Here is a 25,145-nt window from a genome sequence, read left to right on the forward strand (position 1 = left end):
TCTAACTGTTACTAGAGCCTCAGCTGTGCAGGTAAGGACCCATTTTAATGATTCACATAATTTCTAGTTAGGGTTTATGCAGACATAAGGCTATCATGGTCTATGAAATGATAAGAGTTTTTGGTAAGTTATATTTATTTGATCATTTTTGCTGACTGCTTCCAGTGTAACTCAGAAGGAACCCTGGATACCATTGTGTTTATTTTATATAGAAAATTAAAGCTTGGGACCACTTCCCACCCTGAACTCAAATTTGATCCCAAGAGATGCCCTCTTTTTTAACATCTCTCCTGCCAGAAGAATCATGGGCCTCATAGCTCTCCTTTGTGGACTGTGAAAACTGAGGCCCACCACAACCTGAATTCAAGAAATTAAGGTCATTAAATTTTAGAGGTCGAGAACAGTGGGTTATTGACTAAGAGATCTGGAAAAGGACCTGAAATCTGTGTTTTCTGACATGCTCTCCAGGTGATTCTGACGAGCAATCTAGTCTGACGAAAGCTCACTAAACCTTCCCAGAAATAGATGGATTCAAGTTGCTTTGCATCTCACTGAAGAAGGAAATCTACATGTAGTAATACTGCATGCAGGGATACTGGGAATTGATTTTTCGTAACCTGTTGCTTAGAGTGGGCTTCCCTGGTAGCTCAGGTGGTAAAGCGTCTGCCTGCAATGTGGGAGACCTGGGTTTTGATCCCTGGGTCAGGAAATCCCCTGGAGAAGAAAATGGCAACCCACTCCAGTACCCTTGCCTGGAAAATCCAATGGACAGAGGAGCCTGGTAGGCTATAGTCCATGGGGTCGCAGAGAGTTGGACACGGCTGAGTGACACACACACACACACACACACACACACACACATACATATATATATATATATATATATATATATATATAGCCTAGAGCAGTTATTCTCAAATTTTAATGCCCCTACTAATCTGGAAATTTAGTTACAATAGAGATTCTGGTTCAGCAGCGAAACCTGAGGTTCTGCATTTCTAGTAAGTTCCCAGGTGATGCCAGTGCTGCTACATAGATTATACTCTGAGGAGAAGGATGTAGACCATTCCAGAAACAAGATGCTTTAGGCTTTATAATCAGTTAGCTTTTGTGTTTTCTGGAAAGGGTTTATGGGAGATACAATTCCTTGCTAAATGAGATGGGAATATTTAATTATCTATCTGGCAACTAACCATGACAATTCAGTACTCAAAAGATTATTAGAATGACAGATGAATAGACTTTTGTTTTGGATAAGAACATATCACTTTATAAATAGATTCAGATAGGTGTCAATGTCACTCCACCCTCACCATAACCACAGGAAAGGAACTGCAATACGCTTCTGTCTCCATTTACATTCCAACTGAGCTGCTTAATTTTTGTGTACACCGACCTTTATTCTCTCCCATGTAGAAGAAAGAACTGTGGATGACACAAGTTCCAGAGTGCTTCACTGTGAACCGGAATAAAGTCAATAAAAGTCACATCTTGGAATTCTCTGGAGGAAACACTGGCGGTTCTGTTAGGTTTGCTTTAAAAAACTTTCTCATGGAAAAATATTTGAATCTATGTATGAAGTGACTTGCTTTCATCCATGGAAAAAGGAGAAGGAAATAGGCTTCTCTCATGTGGTTATAAGCCGTCCTCTGACAGAAATGCAATTATAACTGGTTTGAGTAGGATGGACAAGAGAAGTTAAGTGTTTCTCCCTCTCATTTCTCTGGAAATGAATTTACACTGAAGAGCTGACAGAGGTAATGCAAAAGATGGAAACTGGCTTATGAAAAGGGAAGACAGAGAAAAATGCTAATAACAAAGAAAGAGTTTAAATCTTTTTCTCTTTTCGTTTTGTTAAGTCGCTCAGTCGTGTCTGACTTTTTGCAACTCCATGGACTGTAGCCTACCAGGCTCCTCCCTCCATGGGATTTTCCAGGCAAGGGTACTGGAGTGGGTTGCCATTTCCTTCTCCAGGGGATCTTCCCGACCCAGGGATCGAACCCAGATCTCCCACATTCCAGGCAGACGCTTTAACCTCTGAGCCACCAGGGAAGCCAAATGTAACGTTTGACTTGGCAAGTTTTAAAAAGTCTGGTTTGAACAAATTGTCAATTTATTATGGATTTCATATGGACATGTCAGTCATTAGGCTAATATAACTAGTAATTACATTTAATTTAACATTTGTTTTAAAACATAAAGAGTAAGACAAATCAAGTGCAAACATACTTGCCCTTTAACAGCAATGAATTTACTAGCATCACAGCCAACAGATATTTGGAACACCTAAAGTAAAGTAATTCAGGTGATGAGTTTAGTGGTTCTAAATCACATAGTCTAAAATATTACTACAGCTAAAAACAATTGCATTTTAGATCTGAAATAACCCTTTAAATGTAGAGTTTGGTTATTCTGCTCTGTGATGTTTCCTCCTTTGATAGTTTTTTTTTCTTTCTTTGCTTTCTTTCACCCTTGGGGCTCACAAGCTCAAAGGTCAGGTCTCTGCTTTCTTACTTCTATATCAGAGAACCAATTTGATGTCATTTTTCACTAGCACCTCTACAATCATGACTATCAACTCTGTGATTCCCGCTTGCACCTGACTCACCTGGAAGGTTTCTGTAATACATTTAACTATGAATTTGACTTCATTTTAGAACTAGAGTCCTTGTTCTTCCTCAACTGGGATAAGCAACTTCTATTTCTACTTGACTCCAGGACACCTTGCTCATTGCTGTATACCCTGCCCACCTTCCCATCCGCCACCGCAGGCTTTCTAAGTGGGATCTAGACACTTGCCATCTATTATAAACACGCCTTATATGTTGCATATTTTCACAAGGCAAATCTCAAAAAGAAGACCTTTAGGAAGCAGGAGGAAAGGGTTAGAGAATGATGTCCAGTCAAGCTTGATGGATTTAGAGAGTTGCACCTACTAAGCCCTTTCTGGCTTCATTAGAAAGGCATACTTCACAGCAGGAGTTTATGGATTTTATTCCTTGAACCACCTGATCTCACCCATAGGACCTGATTTGTTCTCTCAACAACGCTACCCACAGTCCTTGCTATCTATCATCACTAAATCTTTTCCCATCAAATGTATTTAGAAACATGGGTCTGCCCTTTATCTTTACTAAGTTACCAATATAAGGTACACGGTTGGCTGAGGTCCTCAAGTTTTTCATAGTTACAACACACTATCACTTGATGATATTTTTTGTAACATCTCTTCTTTTCAGGGTCTTAGTTCACTAAAGTCATCCCTAACGTCAGAATTAACAGTCATGACTAAGATTAAAAATATGAGTTGACCTGGAGGTGGCTCTTCAACAAGAGCATGGGTGCAGAATGTGGGAAACGTGAATAAGCCTGTTGTGTAGGGTTCCCACTGCTGGAGGACTGACACATCCTTCCTGGGACTGGTCATCCAATAGAGAAATTCTGACGTATAGCCCACATGAGAATGATGAGTGTATTGGGCTTCTTTATTAAGAAATATTTCTTTATCATTCTCTCAAGTACAGGGCAGAACTCCTCCTCCCTTAGCTCAGATCAGACACAGCATATTCCCCTCTAACTGGACAGAACAACTGAACTGAGACAGGAACTGAGACAGGAATTCTAAAGGCTTTCAACATAGAAATGTTGGAAGACAACATATTAGTCAGTGCAGTCATCTCTCCCTGGGAAATTTCACTTTGGAAGGGATTATTTTGTCCTTCTGCAGCCTGGCTTACTGGGGTGGCCTCACTGCATTCTGATTCTTGGTGTATGGTTAAAAACTGAGATGAAGCCTTGTTGGGGCTGCCAGTTCTATTTGCTGCTCTGCTGCAGGCTATGAAGACTCAGTGACAAAGACGGCAGGCTCGTGTTCGAATGGCTCACCCCATGAGCCATTTGCTCCAGCAGGTTTATCAAGGGCCTAACTTACTTTGCTGACTAAGGTCCATCTAGTCAAGGCTATGGTTTTTCCAGCGGTCATGTATGGATGTGAGAGTTGGACTGTGAAGAAGGCTGAGCGCCGAAGAATTGATGCTTTTGAACTGTGGTGTTGGTGAAGACCCTTGAGAGTCCCCTGGACAGCAAGGAGATCCAACCAGTCCATTCTGAAGGAGATCAACCCTGGGATTTCGTTGGGAGGAATGATGCTGAGGCTGAAACTCCAGTACTTTGACCACCTCATGCGAAGAGTGGACTCATTGGAAAAGACTCTGATGCTGGGAGGGATTGAGGGCAGGAGGAGAAGGGGACGACAGAGGATGAGATAGCTGGATGGCATCACTGACTCGATGGATACGAGTCTGAGTGAACTCTGGGAGTTGGTGATGGACAGGGAGGCCTGGCGTGCTGTGATTCATGGGGTTGCAAAGAGTCAGACACGACTGAGCGACTGAACTAAACTGAACTTCATCCAACCAGAGAAGAAGTCTGTGGGCCCTCTGTCTATAATACTTATCTGGCAGGCTGATGACTTGCTTACCAGTGGGGATGGGAGCACAAAAAGGGGTCCCTGTGGTTTAGAGCATACCTTGCAGTTGTGTACTAGTTTTTATTTTCTTGGCTAGCTAGTTAATTCAATTAACTTTGAATTCTTCATGTGGGTATGCCCCATTGTGCTCTGCTTGGTATATGTTTTCTTGCCACACTTTCCTATTGCCCAAAGGACTCTGGCATATTCCATCATCTACTATATGGCCTATTCTCCATTCTATTTCAGTGGGTAGGTTAATACAAACTACCTGAAATGGGCACAGATGGTGGTTAGATTTGAATAGTCCATGTCTTGGGGTGTGCCAAGGAAGAAACCAGTAATATTAGGTAATTACTCTGTGACAAGTACTATTCTGGGCATTTTACATAAATTATCTCATTTAATACTCTCGACAAAGTAGGTAAATACTGTGAGATGGATATTATATTTCCCCTTTTATGAACGAGGCAGCCAAGACTCAGAGTGCTTAGGAGCTTCTTGAAGTCAATCGGTGGCAGAGCTTGCATTTGAACTCTGGTTAGACAGTAAAGCATTTGCCTACAATGTGGGAGACCTGGGTTTGATCTGTGGGTCAGGAAGATCCTCTGGAGAAGGAAATGGCAGCCCACTCCAGTACTCTTGCCTGGAAAATCCAATGGAAGGAGGAGCCTAGTCCATGGGGTCGCAAAGAGTTGGACATGACTGAGCAACTAAACTTTCACTTTCACTTACATTAACATTGGGCTTCCCTGGTGGCTCAGGCAGTAAAGAATCCACCTGCAATGCAGGAGACCCAGGTTCGATCTTTGGGTCAGGAAGAGCCCCTGGAGAAAGGAATGGCTACCTACTCCAGTATTCCTGCCTGGAGAATTCCATGGACAGAGGAGCCTGGTGGGCTACAGTCCATGGGGTTGCAAAGAGTCAGACATGGCTTAGTGACTAACACTTTCACTCTAGATTAATATGTTTTGTAATGCCTGGGCTGGGCAGGAGAGGGGGCATATCTCTAAATTAGACAGGGAAAGAGATGGAGGAAATCATGGTGCTTCAGGGAGGCAACTTATATGGAATAAAGTGGAGCTAAAGATAGAGAAGGCAGACGGAGGGTGGGGCAGGAAACTCGCTAGGTGGCAGGTTTTTGCTTCTTCAGCAGATTAAGCTGGGTAGGCAGCATGGTGGGTAAACAGGGGGAATGGTCAGTATGCATTTCCTGGGGAAGCAATGTGTTTCAGCTGTGCTCAAGGGTGGATCACGTCTGTCTTAGTTCAAGGCTCCCTCTAAATTCATGGAATCCTGCCCTGATAGGAACAGGCTCTTGGTGCCGAGGTCCTGAAGAGCAGAGCCTATGTCTCATTTAACTTTGAATTCTTCATGTGGGTATGCCCCACTGTGCTCTGCCTGGTATGTAGTGGGTGCTCAATATATATTTATTGATTATTAGTTGGAATGAGAAAGAATAAAGAGAGGAGTCATCCCTCAGTGGGGAACAAACACTCAAAGGAGGTGGTAGTGGGTAGTTATCTGACACCCCTCTGCTACACAACATTGCTGTGCTTTTGTGTATGCCTCTTCCTTGAATTCCCTTTGCATCTTCCTGCTCAGCTTCTACTTGCCCTTCAACAGTCATTTCATGTATCTTCTTTCCACTTTTCCCCTCCCAAACAAAATTCCTCACTCTTTCCCCTGGGCTATTTGAAAATTGTATATTTCACATTCTCTTATACTAGTTTATGTTTTCCCCTTCAGAAAGGACTCTTTCCATTTTGGTAATTCCCATTACTTAGCACACAGGCTGAAACACAGAAACATGGCAGGCATGCAATAAAAATTTTTAAACGAAGAAATGGTCCATTTTTTAAAATAAATAAATGCAGCATTGATATGGACATGACTAGCAATCTTCTCTGGCAAACCGTATCCAAATTTGGATGTTCTCATTAATTTCAGTTTTCCTCTACACAGTTTTATTTATATAAATATATAAATACATTTAAAAATTAATTTTACATCTTTATGCATGTTTATTTTCTGATGTAAATTCATGGAAGGCAGTAAGTAATATAATCTTCTCTTTCCAAAGTAAAATAATGCTGTCTCTACAGTGAAATATTACAGAATGTTGCTAATTGTTAGGGGGAGTGGTATTGAATGGAGTTAATAAGTATTATTTAGTTTACCATCTGTGTCTTATTGAAGAAAAATTTTTGATCTTCTACTCTGGTACTTACCTTGTGGGATACTGGACATGTTTTTGCAAGTTCACTGGGTCTCACTTGGACAAGCAGAATACCTGTGTTCTCATATCTAGGAGAAACAACACATACAGATGACTGTAGAATCATAAGGGAGGGAGCCATGATTCTGCTTTGTGTAGAACAGATGAAAGTCCCATTTTCAAGATGTGATTGAACCCCCGACTGAGGAATCCTTGGTAATAAGGAGTTCATGATCTGAGCCACAGTCAGCTCCTGGTCTTGTTTTTGTTGACTGTATAGAGCTTCTCCATCTTTGGCTGCAGAGAATATAATCAATCTGATTTTGGTGTTGACCATCTGGTGACGTCCATGTGTAGAGTCTTCTCTTTTGTTGGAAGAGGGTGTTTGCTATGACCAGTGCATTTTCTTGACAAAACTCTATTAGTCTTTGCCCTGCTTCATTCCACATTCCAAGGCCAAATTTGCCTGTTACTCCAGGTGTTTCTAGACTTCCTACTTTTGCATTCCAGTCCCTTATAATGCAAAGGACATCTTTTTTTGGGTGTTAGTTCTAAAAGGTCTTGTAGGTCTTCATAGAACCATTCAACTTCAGCTTCTTTAGTGTTACTGGTTGGGGCATAGACTTGGATTACTGTGATATTGAACGGTTTGCCTTGGAAACAAACAGAGATCATTCTGTCGTTTTTGAGACTGCATCCAAGTACTGCATTTCAGACTCTTCTGTTGACCATGATGGCTACTCCATTTCTTCTGAGGGATTCCTGCCCACAGTAGTAGATATAATGGTCATCTGAGTTAAATTCACCCATTTCAGTCCATTTTAGTTCACTGATTGCTAGAATGTCGACATTCACTCTTGCCATCTTCTGTTTGACCACTTCCAATTTGCCTTGATTCATGGACCTGACATTCCAGGTTCCTATGCAATATTGCTCTTTACAGCATTGGACCTTGCTTCTATCACCAGTCACATCCACAGCTGGGTATTATTTTTTCTTTGGCTCCAACCCTTCATTCTTTCTGGAGTTATTTCTCCACTGACCTCCAGTAGCATATTGGGCACCTACTGACCTGGGGAGTACCTCTTTCAGTATCCTATCATTTTGCCTTTTCATACTGTTCATGGGGTTCTCAAGGCAAGAATACTGAATTGGTGTGGCTCAGATCATGAACTCCTTATTACCAAAATCAGACTGAAATTGAAGAAAACAGGGAAAACCACTAGACCATTCAGGTATGACCTCAATCAAATCCCTTATGATTATACAGTGGAAGTGAGAAATAGATTTAAGGGCCTAGATCTGATAGATAGAGAGCCTGATGAACTATGGAATGAGGTTCGTGACATTGTACAGGAGACAGGGATCAAGACCATCCCCATGGAAAAGAAACGCAAAAAAGCAAAATGGCTGTTTGGGGAGGCCTTACAAATAGCTGTGAAAAGAAGAGAGGCAAAAAGCAAAGGAGAAAAGGAAAGATAAAGTATCTGAATGCAGAGTTCCAAAGAATAGCAAGAAGAAATAAGAAAGCCTTCTTCAGCGATCAATGCAAAGAAATAGAGGAAAAGAACAGAATGGGAAAGACCAGAGATCTCTTCAAGAAAATTAGAGATACCAAGGGAACATTTCATGCAAAGATGGGCTCGATAAAGGACAGAAATGGTATGGACCTAACAGAAGCAGAAGATATTAAGAAGAGGTGGCAAGAATACACAGAAGAATTGTACAAAAAGGATCTTCATGACCCGGATAATCATGACGGTGTGACCACTCATCTAGAGCCAGACATCCTGGAATGTGAAGTCAGGTGGGCCTTAGAAAGCATCACTACGAACAAAGCTAGTGGAGGTGATGGAATTCCAGTTGAGCTATTTCAAATCCTGAAAGATGATTCTGTGAAAGTGTTGCACTCAATATGCCAGCAAATTTGGAAAACTTAGCAGTGGCCACAGGACTGGAAAAGGTCAGTTTTCATTCCAATCCCAAAGAAAGGCAATGCCAAGGAATGCTCAAGTTACCACACAATTGCACTCATCTCACACGCTAGTAAAGCAATGCTCAAAATTCTCCAAGCCAGGCTTCAGCAATATGTGAATCGTGAACTTCCTGATGTTCAAGCTGGTTTTAGAAAAGGCAGAGGAACCAGAGATCAAATTGCCAACATCCGCTGGATCATGGAAAAAGCAAGAGAGTTCCAGAAAAACATCTATTTCTGCTTTATTGACTATGCCAAAGCCTTTGAGTGTGTGGATCACAATAAACTGGGGAAAATTCTTCAAGAGATGGGAACACCAGACCACCTAACCCGCCTCTTGAGAAATCTGTATGCAGGTCAGGAAGCAACAGTTAGAACTGGACATGGAACAACAGACTGGTTCCAAATAGGAAAAGGAGTACGTCAAGGCTGTATATTGTCACCCTGCTTATTCAACTTATATGCAGAGTACATCATGAGAAACGGTGGTCTGGAAGAAACACAAGCTGGAATCAAGATTGCTGGGAGAAATATCAATAACCTCAGATACTCAGATGACACCACCCTTATGGCAGAAAGTGAAGAGGAACTAAAAAGCTTCTTGATGAAAGTGAAAGAGGAGAGTGAAAAAGTTGGCTTAAAGCTCAACATTCAGAAAACGAAGATCATGGCATCCAGTCCTATCACTCCATGGGAAATAGATGGGGAAACAGTGGAAACAGTGTCAGACTTTATTTTTTTGGGCTTCAAAATCACTGCAGATGGTGACTGCAGCCATGAAATTAAAAGATGCTTACTCCTCGGAAGAAAAGTTATGACCAACCTAGATAGTATATTCAAAAGCAGAGACATTACTTTGCCGACTAAGGTCCATCTAGTCAAGGCTATGGTTTTTCCAGTGGTCATGTATGGATGTGAGAGTTGGACTGTGAAGAAGGCTGAGCGCCGAAGAATTGATGCTTTTGAACTGTGGTGTTGGAGAAGACTCTTGAGAGTCCCTTGGACTGCAAGGAGATCCAACCAGTCCATTCTGAAGGAGATCAACCCTGGGATTTCTTTGGAAGGAATGATGCTAAAGCTGAAACTCCAGTACTTTGACCACCTCATGTGAAGAGTTGACTCATTGGAAAAGACTCTGATGCTGGGAGGGATTGGGGGCAGGAGGAGAAGGGGACAACAGAGGATGAGATGGCTGGATGGCATCACTGACTCGATGGACATGAGTCTGAGTGAACTCCGGGAGTTGGTGATGGACAGGGAGGCCTGGCGTGCTGCAATTCATGGGATTGCAAAGAGTCGGACATGACTGGGCGACTGAACTGAACTGAACTGAGGAATCCTAGAGGCCTAGTGGTGGTGGTGACTGCTTGCTGCTTCTGCTAAGGTGCATTGTGGCCATATCCTAAAGTCATGAAATGGTATCCCATATTTTGGCCAGGATAGGTCAGCACAATGGGAAATAAAATGAACTTCTAACAGAATTTCAGGCCTTCTGTTTCATTAACACCCTTAGTCTCCTGAGGATGGGACTTTGCTGCTAACATTGTTGCCTGCTTCTTGATGGTATTTCATAGCCATAGCTTCCCTGGTGGCTCAGTGGTAAAGAATCTGCCTGCCAATGCAGGAGACTCAGGAGACGTGGGTTTGATCCCTGGGTATGACGATCTATCTCCAGTATTCTTGCCTGGGAAATCCCATAGACAGAGGAGCCTGGTGAGCTACAGTCCATGGGGTTGTAAGAATCAGACACGACTGAGTGGCTAAACAACAATAACCACAAGCCATTGCACAGATTCCTTCTCTAGCCTCTACAGATAATGCCTTTGGAAAAATAGATACTAAATTATGAAATTAGTTTTCTGAACCTCATTATGCTGTGCAATATGATCTGACTGGAAGCAAAAGGCAGAACCAGACATCATGCCTTTGTAGATTAGGAAAAGCACATGGATCATTTCTGCTCAGGCAAAATAGGGGGTCTCAAAAATTACAGGAGAAAAGTTTTGAAAGTATTATTCATTTCTTGCCCCTGCTAAGGTTTTTACTTATTGAAAAAACTGGGATAAAACAAACACAGACTAACCACAAACAAATGTTCTTTTCCTTTCAGTATTCATTGTATTTTCCTATTTCTCATATATATAAAATATGCTAAATACGTGAAGATACAAATAGCACATTTTTGTATTTTTTAAATCACTATACAATATATCATCTGAAGCTGAAGCTCCAATACTTTGGCCACCTGATGCAAAGAACTGACTAACTGGAAAAGACCCTGATGCTGGGAAAGACTGAAGGCAGGAAATGAAGGGGGCTACAGAGGTTGAGATGGTTGGATGGCATCATCGAATCGATGAACTCATCACCAAATGAATTTGAAATCTGGATATTTAAAAGGCTATGAGGCCATTTAAATAAAACAATATGTGCAAATCAATAACCTGAATAGCATATTTAATATTGAGTAGACTCTTTTAAAAGTCATACTTACTGCAACTTGAAATAATCATCTACTGTTTCATAATTTATATTCTGAGAAAATGTCAATGTCTGAAAAAGAAAATAAAAAAGCTTATGTAAAGCAGGAAAATTGGGAATGGGCACAATCGATACTTTCAAGACAGATTTAAACCTTTCTCTAGGTAAGAAAAATAATATTTAGTATTTTTCTAATTTGTTGTCTATCTCAGAAACTCCAATTATGTAGATATTTGACTTTCCTTGTTATATTACCTTATTTTACTTTTTATATTATCATAGCTCCTTTATTTACATTGTTTTGCTCTCCTCATTTAACTTTTGTTGTTGGAATGTTCTTATTTTTATTTTTCATTTATATCAGCATAGCAAGCTTTCACTTTCTTCTGTTTTCTAATAACCTGTCTCTGGGACCTTCTAAATTCTTCTTTGAGGTTTTTAAATGATTACAGATATCATATGCTCTATAGTTTTTGAGACTATGGGGAGTTATTTGCTTGATCTTTCCTCTGTTGTTTTTGAGTAATTTTTTAAAATGTCCTTTTGCCTTTTGCATATTTTCTCCCCTCTGAACCATGTTTCATCTCAGTTTCCAGTATCCTATATGGTTGCTATCATCTCAGGGTAAAGCCATTTACAGAACATATATGATAACAAAGGCAGAAAATTATAAATTTCACATTTTTGAAGTATGGAAGCTATAATTTCTACATCCTTAAATTACGTTCTGATAGTTCTTTGTCATATATATACTGATCTCCTCAGAGAGGTCAGTTTGGTTCTGGTTGATCTGTTGTGATAACAGACTCTGTGTCTGTAATATAGTCTTAGTGAGGGACTTCTCTGGTGGTCCAGGGGCTAAGACTTCACACTCCTAATGCAGGGGGCCTGGGTTTGATCCCTGCCACTAGTAGATCCCACATGCTGCAACTAAGACCTTGTGCAGCCAAATAAATATTTAAAAAAACCTTAGTGAAAAATCTTATTTCTTAAACAAAGTTTATTTACTTGTATGCTGGATACTAAGTTGAATGACATAAAATATGCAATTTTTTATGATAACATTGAGGCTATGAAAGTAATCACACTAAAAATAAATCTAGCTTCACTTCAACGAGATATTGCCTCACACCAGTCAAAATGGCTATCATCAAAAAATCCACAATAAATGCTGGAGAAGGTGTAGAGAGAAGAGAACGCTCATTGTTGGTAGGAATGTAAATTGGTAAAGCCACTATGGAGAACAGTGTGAAGGTTCCTTAAAAAAATTAAAAATAGAGCTACCAGATGACCCTGCAATCCTACTCCTGGGCATATACCTGGAGAAAAACATCGTCTGAAAGAATACATGCATTCTAATGTTCATTGCAGCACTTTTTACAATAGTCAAGACATGGAAGCAACTTAAATTCCCATCAACAGAGGAATAGATAAAGAAGATGGGGTACATACATGCAATAGAATATTACTCAGCCATTGAGAAGAATAAAATAATGCCATTTGCAGCAACATGGATGGACCTAGAGAGTGTCATGTTTAGTGACGTAAATCTGACAGAGGAGGAAAAATATCATATGACATCCCTTATATGCAGAATCTAAAATGAAATGATAGAAATGAACTTACAAAACAGAAAGAGACTCACAGACTTAGAGAATGAACTTATGGTTGCCAGAGGGGAAGAATGGGGAAAATGGATTATTAGGGAGTTTGGGATGTACATGTACACACTGCTATATATAAAATGAATAACCAACAGGGTCCTACTGTATATAGCACGGGGAACTCTGCTCAGTGTTATGTGACAGCCTGGATGGGAGGGGAGTTTGGGGTGGAATGGATGCATGTATATGTATGACTGAGTCCCTTTGCTGTCTATCTGAAACTATCACAACATTGTTAATTGGATGTACTCCAATAAAAACTTAAAAAAATACAGAGCAAAAAAGAAAAAAAAATCTAGTTTCATGTTCAAAGATAGGAACTAACTGTCAAATTTGCACCTGTATTCTTCTGTCTGCCACCTTTTTCTTCATATGTAATCATAAAAATTATTTTACAAGAATTTTCTTGGACATAATTAGATTTAAAAAGTTTAATGTTATCTTTTGTGAAATGGAAGCATATTCTCCAAACTTTACTTACTAGTTGTCATTTAAATGATGCTTTAAGTTGGGTCTGTAACTCAACCAACATATATGTATGTTATTTTGAATTATAAACACTGAAAATATACACACAATGGTACTACTTAAAAATACACTTTGTGAATGTGATCATCTATTTAAAAATGACTTCATTATAAATGATTAAAGAATAATTAGGGAACTTTCATTTCTACTAGTGGTGGGCTAGGTTATATGGACAAATTCCCCTAAAAAGAGACAAATCAAAAACCATAAAATCATTGGCCTTTTAAAAAGTTATCATAAAAGCATCAAGTAACTGACAAAAAAGTAAGGAATTGTCAGTCCACATACTTGAAAAGAGGGACTTAAGAGTCTAGGAGTAAAGCAGAACACCAGAGCCCATAATCTACTTTCTCTTAAAAGTATTTATCAACTTAGAACAGGGATAATTCAAGATAGAGAATCAAACTGGATACTCTCTCTGAATTAACCTGTGTTATCAGAAGACTATGCTTTCTGGGTAAGGGTAAATTAAGATTAAATTTGCCTTCTCTTTAACCATCCAGTGACTTCAGTCACTGAGTGATCAGAAAAAGCAAGAAAAAATAATTGTCCTAACAATTTGTGGCTATGAGCAGGTACTTGCATGGTTTTATATCCTAGAATTGTTTTCTTGATGATCCAGGGGAATTGAAGAAGTCTCAGAGCAGTGGTACCTTAGATATCTGACACTGGCAAACATAGATCATCTCAAGATTGAAGCATTATTTTTCCTAGACTTCAGAGAATTCTTACAAATACTTTTTCAAGTATAATCAATAGCACACAGTCAACAATAACTAACCCCCGCCCCAAAATAAGGCATGTGTGAGTAATAACCAGAATAAACAATGATGGAGAGAAGAAACAGATGAAATACACATGCTCATACTTCAGATATGAAACTAATAGATGCAGATTATAAAAGATATGTTTACTAGTTTTATGGAAATAAATGACCAGAGCTGGAAAATATCTACAGTATGAAAGAAACTATAAAATTTGTAAGTGTGCTTTAAAAAAGAACAACTAAAACTTCTAAAAATTAAAAATACAACAATCAAACACATAGTACATAATTTTGACATCAGGTTAGACATGACAAAAAGGGGAATAGTGAGGTGGAAGACAGATCAGAAAAATTATAAGAATGTATGCCGGAGACAGACATGAATGAAAATAAAGAAGACAGTTAAAAACTTATAAGGGATAGACTGAGAAAATTTAACCTATTTTTAATCAGAAAAAGAAAAGATAAAGAGGCACAGATAGTGTTTGACAAAATACCTGCTGAAGACAAGACTGAGAGATTCAAGAGGCCCAGTAAATCCCAACTAGATAAAAATAAAGAAACATACATTTAGACACATCATGGTAAAAGTGCAGAAAGCAGAAAATAAAATCTTAAAAGCTAGTAACTACAAGAAATGGCTATTCACCTCTAGGACTGGAATGGAGGGAACAGAGGGAAGAAATTTGGGTTGTTACAAACTAGTAAGTTAGGTTAGGGGTTCCACAGACCTCGAACCCACACCTTGAAAGAGAGTTACTGCTAACCTGGTGTGGCAACTCACTTTTTGTAGTTACTAGCTCAGTAAAATCTCAGTTCCTTTTTTTCTTTTCATTTCTCTCATACATCCAGTTCTACTAATTCTTTATATTAAATCACCTTTACTAAGACAATTGGTTTGTTTCTGTTTTCCTGGCTAGAGGCTTACGGATACAGGAGTAGTGTCAAGAAACCAATCCACAAAGATGGGAATCCTGGGATTGATTTCACTGTGTCCTTGGCCTTGAACATGGTATTAAGTTCTTTGCTAAATGGGAAAGGGATTCTATTATTTCACAGTATGCGGAAACATTACAGTTCTTCACTGACTGTTCCTTCCAGGGAACAGCGCAGAGACAGTAGACTAAAATGCATCCCAAGTCCTTCTGTGAAAGAGGCTTATTAGCTTATTTCCAAAGATGTGGCTTATGGGGCAGGCTTCTAATTAAACATCTAGGTACTGACTACAATTCTCTCCAGAGAATGGTGAGACTGACAGGTGCACCAGTATTGCATTCTCCTTTTGCCCCACTCCAGGTTGTCAGTATCTCAGAGCAAGTATTAACACATCTGGTGCAGTAGCTATTAACACAGCTTTTGCGCTGGCCACTCAGAGAACAGAGAACACATCCCTCAATAGTCTGGCTCTGTTGGCCAGCAGAGCTTGTTCTTACAGGTTTGATGGGATGGCAGCAAACAAAGAAACATTTGTCAACTGGCTATCAGCCCGAGACTCAGCACTTAAGTAGCAGATGGAAATGCCAATTCCCTGAAAGCAGTATATTTGCACAGCTTAAAATCTGTCCCCTGAGTGTCTGGCTTCGAATCAACTTGCATTTGGGTACTGAGATACTCTCCCCAACCCCCTTGAAAGACTGACAAGTCTTAGCACACCCTAAAATACTGAGAGCCACTAAGAATAAAGTAAGTGGCTTGGACAATCACAAATGCTTGAGAGGCAACCAAGAGCTCGAGCAGAGTTGAATAGTAAGTTTCACCTCCTTCTAGACTGGAAGAAGTAGCTGTTTTATTTACTGCTTAGAAACTAACACATAAAATACAGGAAAATGAAGAAGCAGAAATATTTCTAAATGAAAGAAAAAGATAACATCACATAAAAAAAGCCTTAGTAAAATAGTAGTAAGTAATTTATCTGATAGAGTTCAAAATAACAGTCATAATAGTGGCCACTGAGCTCAGAAGAAGAATGGATGAACAAAGTGAGAATTTCAACAGAGACTGAAAATATAAGAATGTGTCAAATAGAAGTCATAGAGCTGAAGAATACGTTAACTAAACTGACACATACAATAGGAGAGTTCAGCAGCAGAACAGATGAAGTGGAAGAAAGGATGAGTGAACTCAAAGATGGCAGTAGAAGTCACCAAATCAGAGCAGGAAAAAGCAAAGTGAAGACAGCTTCAAGGACTTATGGAACATTAGGGGGACCAACATTTGCATTACAGGGGTCCCAGAAGGAGAAGCGAGGGAGAAAGAGGCTCAAAAACTGTTTGAAGAAATAATGACTGAAAAAAACTTTCGTAACTTGGGAGAGGAAACAGACATCCAGATCCAAAAAGTTCAGAGAATTCCAAATAAGATAAATTCCAAAAGACCATACCAAGACACATCATAATTAAATATCAAAAGTTAAAGACAAGGAGAAAGTTTAAAAAGCATCTTGTTGTGTACAAGGGAACCCCCATAAGACTACCAGTAGATTCTTCAGTAATAACTTTGCAGGATGGAAGAGGGTGGTATGACATATTCAAAATGCTTAAAGTAAAAAACTGCTTTTCAGAACTGAAGGAGATATCGTTTTTCAGACAAGCAAAATCAAAAGGAGTTCATCATCACTAAACTTTACTTAAAAGAAATATTAAAGAGACTTCTTAAGTTGAAATGAAAGGGTGCTATTAGTAACAGGAAATATGAAAGTATAAACCCAACTGGCAAAGGTAAATATATAGTAAAATTCAGAACAGTCTAATATATGAATGTGGTAATTAATCAGGTATAAAGCTATATGAAAGTTAAAGACAAAATTAGTAAAAATAGCTATAATTGTTCATAGATACACAAGAGAAAAAGATGTAACTTGTGACATCAAAATGTAAAACACAGGAAGGGGTGTAAAAATATAGAGCTTTAGACTACGATGAAATGTAAGTTGTTATCAACTTAAAATAGACTATTATAAATATAAGTTTTTGTATGTAAGCCACATAGTAACCACAAAGCAAAAATTTAAATGAGATACACAAAAGATAAAGAGACATGAATTAAAGCAAACCACTAAAAAAGTTAAACCAGAAAGGAAGAGATCAGAAAAGATGAAAGGAACACAGAAGAACTACAAAAAAGTTAGGAACAGTTAACAAAATGGCAGTACATATGTATCAATAACTAATTAAAAGATATAGAATGGCTAAATGGGTGAAACAACCCATGTGTATGCAGAGGGCTTCCCAGGTGGCATGTGGTAAAGTACCCGCCTGCCACTGCAGGAGACATAAGAGACATGGGTTTGCCCCCGGGGTGGGGAAGGTCCTCTGGAGGAGGGTGTTGCAACCCGCTCCAGTATTCTTGCCTGAAGAATCCCATGGACAGAGGAACCTGGAGGACTATGGTCCACAGGGATGCAAAGAATCGGACATGACCGAAGCAACTTAGAATAAAAAAAACCCTCTGTATTCTGCTTATAAGAGACTCACTTCAGATGTAAAAATACACACAGACTGAAATTGAAGAGATAGAAAAAGATTTTATGCAAATGGAAATCAAAAGAAAAATGGGATAGCCATAATTATCAGACAAAACATACTTTAAAAGAAAGACTATAATATAGACAAAGGAGGTCATTATATAATGACAAAAGATCAATCCAAAATGATATAATACTTATGCACCTAACATAGGAGCACCTAAACATATAGAGCAAATATAAACAGAGCTAAAATGAGAAATAGCAATACAATAATAGCAGGTAACTTCAGTTCCCAACCTGAATCAATAGATAGATCATCCAGATGGAAAACCAACAAGGAAACATTGGCCTTAAACAACATCTTATACCAGAATGACTTAACAGACATATCAAGAACATTCCATCCAAAAGCAAAAGAATTCTTCTCCAAAGCACATGGAATATTCTCCAGGATAGATTATATATTAGGCCACAAAACAAGTCCTAATAAATTTAAGAAGATTTAAATTATATCCAGAATCTTTTCTGACTACATGATATGAAGCTAGAAATCAATTATAAGAAGAAAACTGGAAAATTCACAGATTTTGCTGAACAAACAATGGGTCAAAGGAGAAATAAAAATTTCTGAGACAAATGAAAATGGAAAGCCAACATATCATGGAATATGTTTGATATATCAACATATCAAAATTTATGAGATGCACCAGAGCAGTTCTAAGAGGATAGCTCATAGTGATAAATGGCCTACATCAAGAAATAAGAATTGTTAGCAAAAAGTCTAATTTAATACCTCAAAGAATTAGAAAAACAAGAAAAAACAAAGCCTAAACAAGCCTAAGGTCAGTAGAAGGAAAGAAATAATGAAGGTCAGAGCAGAAATAAGTGGAGACCAAAATGACAATAAAAAAGATCAATGAAAATAAGAGTTGATTTTTTAAAAAGTATAAACAATATTGACAAACCTTTAGTTAGACTCACTGAGAAAAAAGAGATAGGACTCAAACACATAAAAACAGATATGAAAGAGAAGACATTACAACTGATACTATAGACATAAAAAAGATCATAACAGATTACTATGAACAATTATATGCCAACAAATTGGGAAACCTAGAAGAAATGCATAAATTCCTAGAAACCTGTAACCTACAAGACTGAATCACTAAGAAGTAGAAAATCCAAATAGACAAATTACTAGTGAGAAGATTGAATCAGTAACCAAAAACCTCCCAAAAAACTCCATGACCAAAATGGCTTCACTAGTAAATTCTACCAATATTTATAGAAGAATCAATTCCAATCCTTTTTAAAATCTTCCACAAATATAGAGAAGGAAACATTTCAGAACTGATTTTACAATGCCAGGATTACTCTGATACCAAAGCCAGATAAATATACCACCAGAAAAGGATATCATGGGTCAATATTCCTGATGAACACAGATGCAAAAATTCTCACCAAAATTTAGGAAAATAAATTCATCAATACACTAAAAGGATTCTACATCATGATCAAGTAGAATTTACTCCAGGAATGCACAGATGGTTCAACATGTACCAATCAGTCAATGTGATACAGCACATTAAGAAAATGAAGGATACAAATCATATGATTATCTCAATAGATGCAGAAAAAGCATTTGACAATATTCACCACCCATTTATGATAAAAAAAACTCTCAACAAAGTGTTTATAGAGGAACAAACCCCAACGTTATAAAGCCGATACACGATAACCTCATAGCTAACATCATACTCAATGGCAAAAAGCTGAAAGCTTTTCCTCTAAGATTGGACCAAGACTCACCACTTTTATTCAAGTTCTAGCTAGAGTAATTAGGCAAGCAAACAAATAAAAGGCATCCAAATTAAAGAGGAAAAAATAAAACTGTCACTACTTGAAGATGACTTGATATTATATCAATATGTAAAGAAGTCCTAAAGACTTCACCAAAAAGACAAATCAATATAGGTACAGAATTCATGATCAATATATAAAAATCTGGTGCATTTTTATACACTAATAAGGGTCTGTCAGAAAGACAAATCAAGAAAATAATTCCAGGGCTTCCCTGGTGGTTCAGTGGGTAAGAATCGAACTTGCAGTGCCACAGACACAAGTCTGATCCCTGGTCCAGGAAGATCCCACATGCTATGGAACAACTAAAGCCCATGAGCCACAACTACTGAACTTGCATTCTAGAGCATATGAGTCACAACTACTGAGCCCATGCACTGCAACTACTGAAGCCCACTTGCTAGAGCCTGTGCTCTGCAACAAGAGAAGCCACAGCAACCAGAGAGGACGAGAGTAACCCCCACTCATCACAACTAGAGACTGCCCACATGCAGCTGTGAAGACTCACCACAGCCAAAGAAGTGAAATGAAACTAAAAAATAAGTCTTCAAAAAAGAAAATGATTCCATTCACAGTTGCACCAGAAAGAATAAAGTACACAGGAATAAATTTAACCCAACAGGAGGAGGAGTCAAGATGGCAGACTAGGAGAAGGTAGAATTCACGTCTCCTCACAAGTGCATCGAGAATACATCTACAAATGGAACAGTTCTCACAAAGCACCTGCTGAATACTAGTGGAAGATCTTGGACACCTAAAAGGACAAGAAAGGTTCCCATGCAACTGGGTAGGACGAAAGAAAGAAAAAAAAGAAAGAAAAGAGGAAATGGGAAGGGACCAGCACCCCTGGAGGGGGGCTGAGGGTGAGGAGAGGGTCCTGCAACTCAAAGAAGCGCCCTCCCAGTAGGGAAACCCACTGGGACAGAAAGGGACCTTTCATGATCAGAGGGGAACACAACAACTGATCTGTGGAAGGCAGAACAAAAGTAAGAACTGTGCTCATGGTCCATGCTGCCCCCTGCACACCCCAGCCTGAGTTGTGTGTCTCCTGGTACAGAGCAGGGCTGGGTGCTGGAAAGTGGGGTTTGGAGAGCAGACCCAGGGAGGGGACAGCTGTTGGCTGTGAAGCAACATCTCCTGGAGTAAGGAGCTCCACAAACTGGAAAGTTTGAGGGAAGAAGCCTGGGTTACCATAGGAGCAAGTGCCAATGTTGAGTGGCGCACAAAGGGCAGAGCCCCCATTGCAAGGCCCTTTTCCACCCACCAGCCCCTTGCCTGTATGGGCATTTGGAGGGGCACCCATCTGAGCAGACTTTGTGAATTGATTTGACAAATACAACTGTAGCCAAATGTTGGACTTGAAAGCCCTTGCGGCTTCCATTTTCACCATTTTGGAACACTGTCCTCAGACTGCCATGTGAAGAAGCCAGGTCCAGCCTGGAGGATACAGGACACATGGGACAGAGACAAGTGCTCCACCTGAGGCCTCCTATACTAACATGCCAGTGCTTGCGCCAAATATTTGACATACAGATGAAGCCATCTTACATTATCCTGTCCCAGGCAAACCACCAGATGACTACAGCCTCATGAGTAAACCCAAGATGAAACTAGCTGTCCTGCCCATCTACTCATAACCCAAATTGTTGCCTCACAGAACTTGTTGTTCGAAGGTGTTATGTTTATGGTGGTGTTACAGTGCAATAGATAGCAGATAGAACTCCACAAAACAGTCACATACTATTTTTTTTAAAAGGGAAGTGAACAATATAATTGACAGTAAAAGAGTTCTATAAGAATGTGCTTTTAAGTGGCAAAGAGGCCCTGGATATTGAAAGTAAAAACTGTCACTCAGAAGTTAATGAGTTATCATATCATTATTCATTAAAAACATACATATTTCTCAATATTTCAAAGCTAAATTTGAAGAGAAATTTGTTTTTTTTAAAAAAATGTTAATATTATAATTTTACATTTATTAAAATCAAAGAATTTCAAAATATTAACTTACTGTGGTTTTACTGTAATATCTTGAGGTAACTTCATACTGAACCTGATCTTTTATTTCTAATATTTTGGGGCCATATGATTCCACAACAATATATAGACCAATATTTTCTGAATAGACTATTTGAGCCCAGAGGGACAGGTTTTGTCCCTTGTCCAAAAAGTAAAAAAAATTAAAAATATCATTATGAAATGCCACATAGGGGCACTTTTCTTTTGTCTTGAAAGTTATACTTTGTGCTTCCAGTTTTAAGGGATATTCTTCTGCATATATTTTGCCATTTTCAAAAACATATATGAGATACATATGACCAGATGGTTTAAAAGAAATGAATGATTTTACTGTGCTATTTGTCCATAGATGTAGCTTTATTGCATCTTTGATTTTAATCTTGAAATAAAACATTACATTGTTTTCCATTTTTACCACAATATTTCCATAATAATCTGGAAAAAAAAAAGAGAAAAGTTTTTGTTACTCTAAGTTAACATAAATCCATGCTGACATGGACTGTAGCCGGCCAGGCTACTCTGTCCATGGGATTCTCCAGGCAAGAATGTTGGAATGGATAGCCATTCCCTTCTCCAGGGGATCTTCACAGCCCAGGGATCGAACCTGGGTCTCCCACATTGCAGGTAGATTCTTTACCACCTGAGCCACCAGGGAAGCCCCTACTTAAGTGCACTATTAACCAAAATAATTTCTTTCATAATGATATTTATATACTTTGAGAAAATCAAGGTGTGCAGACACAAACGCATAACTTTACATGATGTTTGAGAGCTGTTCTCCCACTTCATAGCAGAGCACTTTGTTTTTTCTGCATACCTTTCTTCTTGCATTCACTGTATGACTTTTATAATCACATTAACATACAAGAAAGAGCTTGAATTAGTGCATTAAATAATAATGAGGATGAGTATGACAGGAATGGATTTATTAGGAAGTACTGTGATATGGACCAAATTATGTCCCCTCAAAATGCCTGTGTTGAAGCCCTAACTCTCATTGCGACTGTATTTGAATGTAGAGGCTCTAACAAGGTAATTAAGGTTAAATGAGGTCAGAAGGATGGGTCCCTAATCCAATATGACTGATGTCTTTATCAGGGGAGGAAGATACACCAGAGATCTCTTTCTCTCTCTGCTGGCACAAAGGAAAAAGGCTATGTGAGGGCACAGTGAGAAGGTGGGCACTGTCTCTAAGCTGGTCAGAAACCAACCTTGATGACATCTTGACCTTGAACTTCTAGCCTCCAGAACTGTGAAAAAATATGTTTCTATTCTTTAAGCCACCTGGTCTGTGATATTTTTTATGGCAGCCATAGTGTGTGCATGTTCAGTCGCTCAGTTGTGTCCACCTCTTTGTGACCCCATGGACTTTAGCTTGCCAGGCTCCTCTGTCCACGGAGTTTTCCAGGCAAGAATACTGAAGTGGGTTGCCATGTCCTCCTTCAGGGGATCTTCCTGGCCCAGGGAGCGAACCTGTGTCTCCAGCATCTCCTGCATTGGCAGGCAGGTTCTTTTTACCACTGAGCCACCGTAGGAAGCCCAGCAGCAATAGTAGGCTAATGCAGTTGGGATGAAGAAAAGGTGGTAGCGAAGGAGCTAGCACCTTTTCAGGTTCGCTCTATAAATAATAATCAACTTTCTCCCCTTAATAGAGTATTATAACTAAGTTATAGACGTTCATAAAGAGTACATTTCTTAACCTCTTTGATCCTATAACCATATCTATAAAATGAACAGATGGACTAGTTGGTTTCATAGCTTTCTTTTCAGATACGACACTCTGTGTCCAGCTCCCAGGATTATACCTTCTTTAATTTTCAAAAACAATACTTAGAAAGGACTAGATGAAAGGAGAAAGGTGAATAAAAGAGTTAGGGAGATTCAGAGTGTTTTGTGCTTTTGCACCTTACATTTGGAATCTAAATAATTAAATAACATTTTCACAAAATGCCATAAATTATATTCTAAACAAACTCAAATCAGAAATGCTGTTTTTTAGGATCAGAATATTATAGTAAGTGTCAACATACTCCTATTTTCCTATCACACTGCTCATTAAAACACTATTAAGTGAATTTTGGATTAAACATGAAGTTAAGATGAAAATTAGAAATTATTTTTTTAAATAATGAGAATAAGAACACTGTACATAAAAGTTTGCATAATTTTTATATAACTCTATATAAAAGAATCATTAATAATAAAAGCAGAAATTAAGGAATTAAATAAAAAAGGATGTAGAGTTGATAAATAAAGCAGTTCTTTTCAAAGGAAAGGAAAACAAAACCCAAAAAACCTCTAAAAATAATAAATATCTTGCAAACTAGCAAGTAGGGACATAAACAATATTATATATGAACAAGAGAATACAAATACAGATATGTAACAAACTTGAACATTAAAATGTGAAGTCTTTGCCAATAAATACAAACATCTAAAACTGACTGAAGAAGAGATGAAAGAATTTAATAGACCAATTAAAGAAAATAAAAATAATGAAGACATATAACATTCCTGATTGGGAATATATGGCAAATATGCAATCATCTATTCATTACATATTTATTGAATGCTCAACTATAGCTACACACCACTCTAGATAGTTGGGAGGACACATTAGTAAGAAAATAGAAGATTTTTTTCCTTTGTAGCTTACATTCCTTTAGGGACAGCAACCAATAAACATAAAATAAGTAAATTATATAGTGTGTTAGGGGCATTCCTGGTGACTTAGTGGTAAAGAATCCATCTGCCAATGCAAAGGATGTGAATTCAACCCCTGGGTAGGGAAGATCCCCTGGAGAAGGAAATGGCAACCCAGTCCAGTATTCTTGCTTGAGAAATCTCATAAACAGAGGAGCCTGGTGGGCTACAGTTCATAGTGTCACAAAGAGTTGGACACACACACTTGGTGACTAAACACACACACTTAGTGTGTTAGGTGATTAAAGCTGCAGTGATCGGAACAATATAGATCTTGTGAAGACAGATGAGTGGGAGGGAATAGCCTAAAGCTGGACTCGCTTAACATGAGGAATAAATACATGCCAAAGTCGGCATTTCAGATCTGCGGGGCAAGCTTTGCTTAACAGAAGACTGATCTGAAGGCAATACCAGGTTTCAGAGGAAAAATAAATAAAATTAGGTTTCTAACTTACACCAAATACTACAGATGAATTAAAGATTGAAACATAAGAATTATAATGTTAAACTATTTTTTAAAATATTTAAAAATTTTATTTTAGGATTTATTTGACTGCCTCGGGTCTTAGTTGCAAATGGGATTTTCACTGAATCACAGAGGATCTTCTGTTGCGGTGCACGGACTCTCCATTTGCAGTGCATGGACCCTCTAGTTGTGGTGCATGTGGGATCCCAGTTTCCCAACCAGGGATCGAACCCGTGTCCCTGCATTGTAAGGCAGATTCTTAACCACTGGATCACCAGGGAACTCCCAAAGTTAAATTATTAACAGAAAATATATGACAATATTTCTAACAATTGGAAAGTCCTTTCATATTATGACATTATCAGAGAAGTCACACATAAAAAAATACTTGGACTTTAGCCTGAATTAAGTAGAAGAGTTGTCAATATCAAAGTGAAGAATATTCTTGGCAGTAGATATCCAAGAAATAGCAAAGAGGCCAGTCTGATTAGGTAACAGTGAACAAAGAGTCAAGTGATAGGAGACCACATC

The 25,145-nt window shown here is 38.6% G+C and overlaps 1 protein-coding gene across 1 annotated transcript in view; it reads right to left on the minus strand.

Annotated features, from left to right (window-relative positions):
* Positions 1–25,145, minus strand: part of CATSPERE (catsper channel auxiliary subunit epsilon) — a 147,554-nt gene that overhangs the window by 39,421 nt on the left and 82,988 nt on the right. The window contains exons 11-14 of the mRNA XM_068985726.1: positions 21,438–21,880; positions 11,156–11,214; positions 6,700–6,775; positions 2,234–2,286 (exon numbers count right to left, since the gene is read on the minus strand). Of these exons, the coding sequence (XP_068841827.1) occupies positions 2,234–2,286; positions 6,700–6,775; positions 11,156–11,214; positions 21,438–21,880 (631 nt within the window). The remainder of the gene's footprint in view (positions 1–2,233; positions 2,287–6,699; positions 6,776–11,155; positions 11,215–21,437; positions 21,881–25,145) is intronic.

The sequence above is a fragment of the Capricornis sumatraensis genome, chromosome 14, assembly GCF_032405125.1.
Source record: "Capricornis sumatraensis isolate serow.1 chromosome 14, serow.2, whole genome shotgun sequence".
Taxonomy (NCBI): Eukaryota; Metazoa; Chordata; class Mammalia; order Artiodactyla; family Bovidae; genus Capricornis; species Capricornis sumatraensis.